This window comes from Stomoxys calcitrans, chromosome 1 (assembly GCF_963082655.1).
Source record: "Stomoxys calcitrans chromosome 1, idStoCalc2.1, whole genome shotgun sequence".
Taxonomy (NCBI): domain Eukaryota; kingdom Metazoa; phylum Arthropoda; class Insecta; order Diptera; family Muscidae; genus Stomoxys; species Stomoxys calcitrans.
Genome location: NC_081552.1, coordinates 220,569,726 through 220,581,309, shown reverse-complemented (window position 1 = coordinate 220,581,309; position 11,584 = coordinate 220,569,726). Strand labels below are relative to the sequence as shown.

Here is an 11,584-nt window from a genome sequence, read left to right as displayed (position 1 = left end):
ATTTCTTTCACTCTCTTATATTATCTGAGCCCTATACGGTCAGTTCAGGAAATAAGTCCTGGTTTGAGGTGGTGGTACGGTCTTTCAGAAATTTCTCGAAAATGTGAATATTATATTGGTGCTCTTTTCCCAAATACCTTTCATTAGAGCCTTATATTGCTATGGTCGGCAAATAAAATACGGTATGGAGGTGTTTTTGTGGGTGAGGCGGAACCCCATATATCAGATTCGTGCTCTGGTTTCAACTACCTTTCATTTGAGCCCCATATTGACATTATTAGTTTATATTCCATTTGGCTGGCTTTGGGGGTGGGTCGGCCCCTAGATATCCCACCCTAAATAAAGATAATCAACATAATCCACAAATATGTCCAGTTTGAGGGGTATGGAGGGTGGGGCGGTCACTCACGTACTTAGCCCTGAAAAAACATCAACATCGTGCTCTCCTCTCCAATTTCTTTTATTTGAGTCCCAACTGCCATTGATTTAGGGGGAGTTTATGGGGTGAGATGACCCCCGAACATTTGGCTTCAAAATGAGATATCAAATTCGTTTTCTACTATCAAATACCTATTATTTATTGCCATAGTAGGCAATCATGACCGGGTTGAAGGGAGTTTAGAGGCGGACTTTGAAGTAATATCAGCATCGTGCTAGAGCACGATTTTGTTTGAGCCCCATAATGTCAAGCATTTTGAAGGTTATCAAGATATTCAAGAAGGCTATCAAGATATTCAGAGCTAGGGGGTCTCGTTCAGATTCACACTAATTAATTTTTTGTATTGGTTATCTCCATTCAAAATCATATTTCAAAGCGGTCACTTGGGAAACTACATTCTTAAAGATCCGCAGGTCCTCCTGTGTCTTTTCCAATTTGAGGATAAAAAGTGTACTCTACTAACGAAGACCTTTTATTTCTGTCCTATTCTATCCTGATTGGCCTTCATATATTATTTTTAATTCCTTTTTTTTTGGGAAGGATAGGGGGAAACGGATTGCCCTCTGACACGTTCTTTTATTTGAATTCAATATATTCTCGGCCATCCTACATGACAGTTTGGTGTTGTATTTATTGGGAGGAGAGGGTCGGCCCCCCGACGCTAAGAACCAAACAACCATTTATTTGAGTCTTTTATTGTCGCGAACTACATGTTCTGCGGAAAGGTAGGACGTGACCCAGATACTTGAATCGATATATACTGTCATAGACCTTTCTTTTAATTGACATATTATCCCGATCGAACTACACGTCCTCTTGAAGGGTATTTAGTAGGTGGGCCGGCCCCAGACTCTGTCCTAAATTTGTATACCAGATTCGTAGACAACTCCTAAAGACCTTTTATTCGATACCCATTTTGTGACGTTGGACATTTATGCCCGTTTTGGGGTTGGGGAGGGCCCGTAGATACCTTGGAGCAAATTCTTATAGCAAATGGGAACGTAGCTTCCAAATATCTTTCGTTTGATTTCCATATTGTCCCAATCGGTAGGTATGTCCTGTTGAGGGGTTTTGGGGGGTGAGGAAGCGCCTCAGACACCAAGGAATAAATGTTTAAATCAGCATTAGACTCTTACTTTAAATAGCTTTCATTTGATATCCAAATTGACCCAATCGGTAAATTTGTTCTGCTGGCGGGTTTTGGGGGTGGGAAGGGCCCTTAGACACCAAAAAATAATTTTTTGTTTCAGATTTGTATTCTACTTTTAAATACCTCTCATTTGATACCCATATTGCCCAAAGCAGTTAAAGTGTACTGTTGGGTGATGTTTTTGGCGGTGGGTGACCCCCCGACACTTAGGGTGACATTTTACTGCCAAGTTCGTACTCTACTCTTAAATACCTTTCATTTGATACCCATATTGCCCAAAGCGGTGAAAGTGTTCTCTTGGGAATTTTTGGGGGGTGGGGGACGCCCCGAAAATAAAGAGAGAAATGTGTGTAACAAATTCGTTCTCTACTCTTAAATAGCTTTCATTAGATACCCATATTGTCCCAATCTGTACACATGTCTGTTTGGGTGGGTTTTGGGATGGGGCCTCCCCCCAGGTTTCGAGGCCCAAAAACGTTTTTTTTTACCAATTTCGTGTTTGTGGGGTACCATAAGATGGCTTACAAAATTTTGCTTAAATCGGTGCACCCATCTCCGACATCTGGCATTATTGAAAATTGAGGTAAGGGGGAGGGTCCGCCCGATTTCACGGGGTAACTTGCAAAAATTCAAAATTTTGATGGAAATTGGCAACTGTTTTCTATATACAGGTCGAAAATGTTATATGATCAAGCTTGACACAGATGTTGAATTCATGCATGGAATATTCATAAATATTATTTAAAAAAAAATGTTTTAGAAAATTTTCAATTAACCATTGTTGTGCCACATTTCGAAAATTCCGTATGCTTGTCTATTAAATTCAAATATCTCATAATGAACATGGCTTGCTTGAATACATAAAAATGGAAAAAACGCAAAGCCAGTATTTACAAAAGTCTACTATGGCACTACTGAGACCAAAGAGGGCTTGTTCCCCCTTTGGCTCTATAATTATCGATAAGTTTTTGTATACTAAATGACTAGAGCTTAAAAATTCGGAAAATTGAGAAACCATAAGTAAAATTGTCGTCTATGACTAATTTTTGTATACCTGCAATAGCCCCCTTGTAATTGTGATTAATTTGTTGTTTACTTCGTCTATCATAAATATTTACATCTTCTTTTTGTTGTTGTTGATGTTGTTGTCTATAATGTATTTACAAGCCATTTCATTTGCCATACTTACACAGCCTCTGCAGCAGGTAGCGGCGAGGAATTGGCCACATGATACTCTGCTGCCTCCGAGGAGGAGGAAATTTGAGTCTGCACGCTCGGTGTCTGGGAAGATGTGTCCAAGGCCATGACAATCATGCTGCGACTATTGGGCATGGCCATCATCTCCTCATCGCCTCTGTATAGGGCTATGGGACTCAGGGAGAGAGAGGTCTTCATAGCTCCCTGCCTACCCGGCAAGGGATTAAGGTTCAGCCTTATCGATGTGCCCTCTTGCGAATGTGATGTCAACAAAGCCTTTTTATCCTCTGGCGGCGAGTCTTGGCAGAGGGGATTTTTGTGTGTGTGGGCCGGTGATTGCTCGGGCGTGGACAGATCCTTCAGCAGATAGGTGGTGTCCGAATAGCGCTGCGGCGAACCGGATGGCAGCGATGCTTGTGGTTTGTGATAACTGCCATAGGGGCCTGAGGCTATGCCCGCCACAGATCGGTGCTTGCGTCGCATCACATTGTCTGCCCGAAAGGGGGCGATTTGCTCACCGCCACCACTCCCACCCTTTTTCGGTTGACTTGCATTGGATCTTATCAGTTCTTGAGTTCTAAGATTTAGTTGTTGTTTATTATTAAGGTCTGACAGGCTTATATTATTCTTAAGTAACAATTCTAAATTTTCTATGGAATTTATATGCGTACCCTTGTCACTCTCAGTCTCACCCTTCAACTCTTCCAATGGGGTGCGTGGCAAGAAATTCGTTTTGCTTATCGTACTACAAGCCTCCGAAGAGTTGTCTATCGACGAGGAATTATTCTTGCAGAAGGCGGGCAGGGCGCCGATGGTCACCACACTGGAACTGCTCGATATGCAGGGTGTAACTGAAGTGGTGGAACTGACCGTGGTACCAAACGACGATGAGATGTTGTGCTGACGACACAAAGACTTGCGTCTTTGCGCTGTCAAATTGTTCATGTTCGAATTGAGATCGACATCGGGAGAGAGATCTTCCGATTCGGTGACATTACTGCTGACCTGATGTGACAACACCAGTGAGTCGGGAGGATTGGGACAGGGTTCGTTAGGCGTTATATTTGTTGTGCAATTACCTTCAATGCTTGTTAGGGGCTTGGAGGATGATTCCTTGGTGATATCCGCTGCTGCTGCTGCCGCTGCTGACTGCAATAAATCTCCATTCATTGTAGCCGCCTCTGGGGGCGGTTTCTCCTCAGCTGCCTTTCCCTTTAGGAAATAGGTTATCATTGAACCTTTGCCCTTGACATTAACACTGCCACGACAGGTTAACTCAAAGCCTCGAGGCTTTAGTATTTGTTGCATTTCCTCGGTGACCTTTAACGAAATGAATGGATAAGAATGAATTGAAAAAATAGCACAAAACACATTTTTGCTAAAAATTTTAAAATGTTAAGTCAATCAAGTTCCATCACTCATTGTTACTTTAACTATTTTAGCCATTGAAGCACTTTTGGTTGTGCAATTTGGTGTTTTTTGCAAAATGTGAATTTCGAGGCTTATTTTGCCTCAAGTTAAACAGTTATATTTAGCTAATAAAAGGTCAGCTGCCATGTCGCAATGCCCTATTAAACAAGAAATTAGTTGCTGTCATTAGGGATTTATTTCTGTAAAAAATGTCCATCTCTTTCTAAAGGTCAAAAGCAAGAAACTTTCAAATCATACAGTAAAGTCTTCGCACTGTTATATATAACCAATGGTAAGTAATAATCAAGGCTATGTTCGACATCTGATGAGATGTTCGGGATGACCCAGATGATTTTGTCTGCACAATGGCAAACCATTGTATTTACTTTCCCCTTACTTGGTTACAAAATGAGGTGTACTTGACAAATAGTCAGACACAAGTTGTCTCAAGCAGCTAAATACAGGGTGCGCCAGAGAAACTTACTTATTAGAAAGGTCAATAAGGGAGTTTTTTCAAATAAGATAGTTTCTTTGGCGTACCCTGTATATTCAGCCTATGTCAGATATGTCGTAATTATGACCTATACCATCACTGTGGTACAGGGTATTATAAGTTTGTGCATTTGTTTGCAACGCTAAGAAGGAGAAGGGCTAGACCCATTGATAAGTACCGATCGACTCAGAATCACTTTCTGATTCGATTTAGCCATGTGCGTCTGTGAGTCCATGTATCCTTGTAATCAAATATATTTGATTATTTGTTGTCCAATCATCACGAAATTTTGCACATATCACTTTTTTGGCCCAAGGACGACCGCTATTGTTTTTGATAAAAATCGGTTCAGATTTAGATATAGCTCCTTTATATATGTATCGCCCGAATTGCACTTAAATACCCGTAGTAAGGATAATTGTTAACCGATCTGTACAAAATTTGGCGCGGATTGTTTTGTTACCGATTGTTTTGTTAACATATCTGCAAAATTTCATCAAAATCGGTTCAGATTAAGATATAGCTTCCATATATATGTATCGCCCGATTTGCACTTAAACGGCCGTAGTAGCTACAATTTTCAATCGATCTGCACAAAATTTGGCACGGACTGTTTTGCTACCGATTTTAACATATCTGAAAAATTTCATTAAAATCGGTTCAGAATTATATATAGCTCCCACATATATTGGGTTGCCCAAAAAGTAATTGCGGATTTTTCATATAGTCGGCGTTGACAAATTTTTTCACAGCTTGTGACTCTGTAATTGCATTCTTTCTTCTGTCAGTTATCAGCTTTTACTTTTAGCTTGCTTTAGAAAAAAGTGTAAAAAAAGTATATTTGATTAAAGTTCATTCTAAGCTTTATTAAAAATGCATTTACTTTCTTTTAAAAAATCCGTAATTACTTTTTGGTCAACCCAATATGTATCGCCCGATTTGCACTTAAATGGCCGTAGAAGCTACAATTTTCAACCGGCACAAAATTTGGCACGGGCAGTTATGTTACTGATCCTAACATATCTGCAAGATTTCATCAAAATCGGTTCAGATTTGGATATAGCTCCCATATATGTATATCGCCTGATTTGCACTTATATGGCGGTAGTAACAAAAGTTTTCAAACCATCTGCTTGAAAGTCGGTTCAGATTTAGATATAGCTCTCATATACGTCTATATTTATGTATTGCCCGAATTTATAAATGTAGGGTAGGTGTAGGGTATTATATAGTCGGCTCCGCCCGACGTTTGCCTTTCCTTACTGGTTTTTGGTTAATTTTTTGATAAACCTGGTAACAACAGAATTTGAAATAGTGAGCTCTGCCAGCCTTGCAAAGAGCCAAGACAAACCAATTCGATCTAAATCATATTTTCATCGCCTATTTTGGCGGAAGTTTGAAGACTTTACTTCATTACTTGACTTCATTAATGCCATGGCAGCCGCTTGTACGTACTGGATTAAGAGATTGAAGTCCATCATTGACAAGGGCTGCCGCCTGAGTGTACAGCACACTGCTACAACAACAATTTATCTTGACCGCTTATGGTTATATTAGATCAGAAGATAATTCATAATTGTCTGATTTGCTGAGAAAATATTAAAGATTTTTTGTTAAACCCTCCACCAAAGAATGGGGGTATACTAATTTCGTCATTTTGTTTGCAACACCTCGAAATATGCGTCTAAGACCCCCTTAAGACATGTCTGTTCGTCTGTCCTTCCGTCTGTCTGTCGAAAGCACACTAACTTTCGAAGAAGTAAAACTAGGCGCTTGGAATTTTGCAAAAATACTTTTTATTAGTGTAGGTCGGTTGGGATTGTATATGGGCCAAATCGGTCCATGTTTTGATATTGCTGCCATATAAACCGATCTTGGGTCTTGATTTCTTGAGCCTCTAGAGGGCGCAACTCTTGTCCAATTCGACTGAAATTTTGCACATGGTGTTTTGCTATCACTTCCAAAAGCTGAGCTAAGTATGGTTGAAAGCGGTTTATAACCGGATACAGCTGCTATATAAACCGATCATGGATCTTGACTACTCCAGCTTTTAGAGGGCGTAATTCTTATCCGATTTGGCTGTAATTTTGCATGATGTGTTTTGATATGTCTTCCAACAACTGTGCTTAGTATAGCGCAAATCGGTACATAGCCTGATACAGCTGCCATATAAATCGATCTTGGATCTTGACTTCTTATGCCTCTAGAGGCCGCAATTCGTATCCGATTTTGCTGAACGGCTTCACCTAAGACATTCTTACAACGGCTTCTCCCAAGACATTCAACATATTACATGTCCAATATGGTCTAAACCGAACTATAGCCTGATACAGCTCCCATATAAACCGATCTCCTGTTTATGCTCCTTGAACCTCTACAAGGCGCAATACTTATCGGAATGGACTGAAATATTACCCAACGACTACTACCATGGTCTTCAACATTCAATTCATTTATGGTCAGAATCGCACTATAACTTGATAGAGCTCCAATACCACAACAGTTCTTATACATCATTTTTTGTTTGTCTAAAAAGAGATACCGCGCAAAGAACTCGACAAATGCGATTCATGCTAGAGGGTACATAAGATTAGGCCCGGCCGAATTTAGCACGCACTCACTTGTTAATATTGCAGTAGTTGCTACACACAGAAATAAAATTGGCCAAAAAATGAAGATTTTTCTTTATTTGTGGAATTTTTGCAATGAAAAAGAGCCGAAGAACCGAAACTTTAAAATAAAGATGCTATCTTTTTGTGAATTTTAGAACATATCACAGCTCGATATCACATTCAATGCTTTCTGTTCAAAGAATAGCATATCAAAGAATTCATAAAAGTTGAGCAGCTGTGTGTTATTATTCAAAACACTTTGACTGGCTAGTGGATCATGTTTTCTGACACACCATATATCTTTATCAACACCTTTGTCAAATTGATTAAGCTACCCTACATACCCAAACAATATTGAGTACGGTGTAGGGAACGCTTTTGTTTTTAAACAGGTCTCAAAAAATCCTCTTACTCTCCTTAGCGCAGTAAGAGTAAAGAAGGCATTCTTCACTACCACTTTCCTTACTTCCTTTTCGTGATTTTTGGAAAACCTTCCAGCTCGAGATTATATTCAATGCTTTCTATTCAAAGAATAGCATTGCAAAGAACTTATTAAAGTTTAGCAAAAGTGTGTTATTATTCACAATACTTTGAATGGCTAGTGGATCATGTTTTCATCAACACCTTTGTCAAATTGAATAGGGTTTGTATCGGAATAGTGCAAAGTAAGGCTTCCTAACTCTCATTGGCGCAGTAAGAGTGAAGAAAGCCTTACTTTCCACTATTCAGATACAAACCTTAATACCTTAATCAATGTGACAAAGGTGTTGATAAAAATACATGGCATATCGGAAATCATGATCCACTAGCCAGTCAAATTGTTTTGAATTAAAGCACACACTTGCTCAACTTTTATAACATCTTTGATATGCTATTCTTTGAATATAAAGTATTGAATTTGATCTCGAGCTGGAAGGTGTTCGAAAAATCACGAAAAGGTTTTAAAGATAAAAATAAAAGAGCTCAAATTGCGTTGTATTTACTAACGGACAGGGCCATCCGTTTCAAATTACGATCGCTGATTGATTCTTACCTTACCACACAGAATATTTATTATTTTTTGAAAAAATTGTTTTTTTTTCAGCTTTGCATATGAACGTAAAAAACGTAACTTGTAAAGACGCTCTTATTTCCAATGCTTTTTTGCGTTTTCAACTTAGAAACACTATTTTCTTGTCTCAAGATCAATTTCTTAACTTTCAACGATATTTTCACCTTCATTTTAGATTTGTGTCTTTAATAAAAACACGCAAATTTAAGGAAGCATTAAACTACCATTTAAAATTAAAAATCCTTAATATCAAAGAAAGTATCTTCGAACAATGGACATGTTTCTTTAAAATTAGGATCATCTTTGATCATCATAAAGTTTCTTAAAAAGTAAAATTCAGCACTATTACATTCGCAAATTTGACTTGCATTTTGAGTACTTACTTGAATATGATCAACCAATCCCGTTGAGTCCATGCGTGAGGCCACATTGACGGCATTTCCCCAAATGTCATATTGCGGCTTACGGGCTCCAATAACTCCAGCCACTACTGGTCCAATATTTATACCTGTAAGAGCAATCAAAAACAAAGAAACCATTAATGCATCAACAGAGGGAAAGTGATGCAAGTTCAGCTTTTTTAGGTGGAGAGTTATGTTAAGTGGAAAAATAAGACATGAGTGGTCTCTTTCGAAGAAAATATGACTTTTTAGATTCCTCGAGTTACATACTTTTCTTTAATTGGCTATGACAGAATATTTGTTCCACTAGCCGAATGTAGAACAGCGTTCCAAGCGCCTCGATCTTCTGCGCTCATTCTAAAATCTCTGACATCAAATTTCGAGGTGTCTCCAACCACTTGATCCTTCCATCGCACTTTTGGTCTTCCCGGTTTGCGTGTACCATCGTGTTTGCCTTCAAAAGACTTCTTTGCTGGAGCTTCTTCATCCATTCTGACAACATGACCTAGCCAACGCAGCCGTTGTATTTTTATGCGTGTAACTATGCAATTGTCGTCATACAGCTCGTGGTTCATACGTCGCCTATATTCTCCATTAACGCAAACTGGTCCATATATTTAACGAAGAATCTTTCTCTTAAATACTCCAAGTACTGCCTCATTTGCGTTCACAAGTACCCATGCCTCAGAACCATATAATAACACGGGTAGTATCAGTGTCTTGTATAGTGTAATCTTCGTCTGTTGAGAGGTGGCTTGTTTGTAAACTGCTTACTTAGTCCAAAGTAGCATCTGTTTGCCAGTATTATTCTTCGCTTAATTTCAAAACTGGTGTCATTCGTTTCGGCTATGGCGGTGCCAAGGTAGATAAAGTTGCTGACTATCTCAAAGTTGTGGATCCTAATATTCTCCATTTTCTTTATCCGTTCGGTTGTGCAAGGCTTTTGGGGAGTTGAAACCATCCATTTCGTCTTATCTCCATTTACTGACAGACCCATTTTCACTGACTCTCTTTCGATTCTTTCAAAGGCTGCAGTTACTACTTTTGGTGACCGACCTATGATATTGATGTCATCGGCATAGGCGAGTAGCATGTGATCTCTTCACATCTGCATCTCGTATAATCTTCTTCAGCAGGATATTAAAGAGATCAGACGATAGGCTGTCTGAAACCTCGTTTGGTATTAAATGGTTCGGAGAGATTCTTTCCTTTTCTTACTAAAGAACGCGTATCAGCAAGTGTCATCCTGCAGAGTCTTAGATAGTCTTAGTCTCTCTGCCATGGCTTGAAATACCTTTGAACGTAAAGGAGTATCGAAGGCGGTTTTGTAGTCAACAAAGAGATGGTAGGTGTTGATTTGTCCTTCTCGGGTCTTTTCCAGGATTTGGCGCAGTGTGAATAACTGGTCCATGGTGGATTTACCAGGTCTAAAGCCACATTAATAGGGTCCAATTGACTTTAGTTATTATTCATTGACTTTAGGTTTTAATCTTTCACACAGTACGCTCGGGAGTGTCTTGTATGCGATGGCGAGGAGACTTATTCCTCTGTAATTGGCACATTCCGTCTTATCTGCTTTCTTGTAAACGGGACATAATATGCTGAGGTTCCAGTCATGGGGTATGCGTTCTTCTAGCCAGATTGCGCAGATAGGCTGATGCATACGCCTTATCAGTGTGTCGCTTCCGGTCTTAAATAGTTCAGCGGGTAACCCTTCGGCTCCTGCTGCCTTGTTGTTCTTTAGTCGGGTCACTGCTACTTGGACCTTATTCTGACTAGGAAGTAAACATTCTATACCATCATCAGGGATTGGTTCTGTGGTATCCTCTTCGTCGCCAACATCGGACACTAGCAGTTGGGTAAAATGATCTTTCTATATGCTTAGCATGTTATCTGTGTTAGTTACCAGATTTCCTTCTTTGTCTCTGCAGGAGGATGTGCCTGCACCAAAGCCATCGGTTTGATGTTTAATTCTTTGGTAGAATTTCCGGACTTCATTCTGACTCCTGTACATCTCAATTCGCTCACACTCACGTCTTTCCATTTCCTTTTTCTTTATGCGGAATAGACGTTTCTCCTCTTTCCTTTTCTCCCGATACTTCTCGTTCATCTGGCGCGTTGCTAATGATTGCAGGGTTGATCTATATGCCGCATTCTTGTCTTCAGTAGTATCTCGACACTCTTGGTCGTACCATGGGTTTCTTGGACGAGGCTTCCGGTACCCAAGTACGGATTTCGCGGCATTTTCCATGGAGTGGCCATTATATCATCGGAACAAGGAGTGCTTTCATCAAGCAGTTGGGTCAGGCGAGTAGAGTATGCAGCTGCCATTTATTGTGTTTGCAGCTTTTCAATGTCTTGCTTCCGTGCAGTGTCAGATTGTACTTTCTTCACCACGTTCTCGAGTTAGAGGCCAAAATTACAGGGTCATATAGAACGATCTTTACAATATGGGATTTCGGTGAAAGGCAAATTGGGAGAAAGAAAAATAACGGCCAAGTTCAGGGGGACCTCCCCACCCTCCCCAAAACGGATATATAGGCCGATGAATACAATGTTGGACATAAATAAAAGAGTCTGGGGGGATTTCATGCCTCCTGATACTGGCCTCTAACTTTTATCTCAGATTCGTACTTTGCTCTCAAAAAACTTTCATTAAAGTTCCATTTCCCTTATCATCGTGGGTTATTGTGGAGGCCGCCCAGCACGAAGTTGTCGATAAAATAGAAGAATCTGTTGATGCTTATATGAACACGATAGCTTTATGTATTGCCATTGAAGGGGCGCTTAACAATAGACCAATTAACAGATCCAATCCTTAGACTAGTACC

The 11,584-nt window shown here is 39.8% G+C and overlaps 1 protein-coding gene across 1 annotated transcript in view; it reads right to left on the bottom strand.

Moving 5' to 3' along the window:
• Positions 1-2,762: 2,762 nt before the first annotated feature.
• The window catches only part of LOC106093461 (uncharacterized), a 308,595-nt gene continuing 299,773 nt past the window's right edge, over positions 2,763-11,584 (bottom strand). Inside the window, exons 28-29 of the mRNA XM_059368504.1 lie at positions 8,736-8,860; positions 2,763-4,106 (exon numbers count right to left, since the gene is read on the bottom strand). Of these exons, the coding sequence (XP_059224487.1) occupies positions 2,775-4,106; positions 8,736-8,860 (1,457 nt within the window). The 3' untranslated portion in view covers positions 2,763-2,774. The remainder of the gene's footprint in view (positions 4,107-8,735; positions 8,861-11,584) is intronic.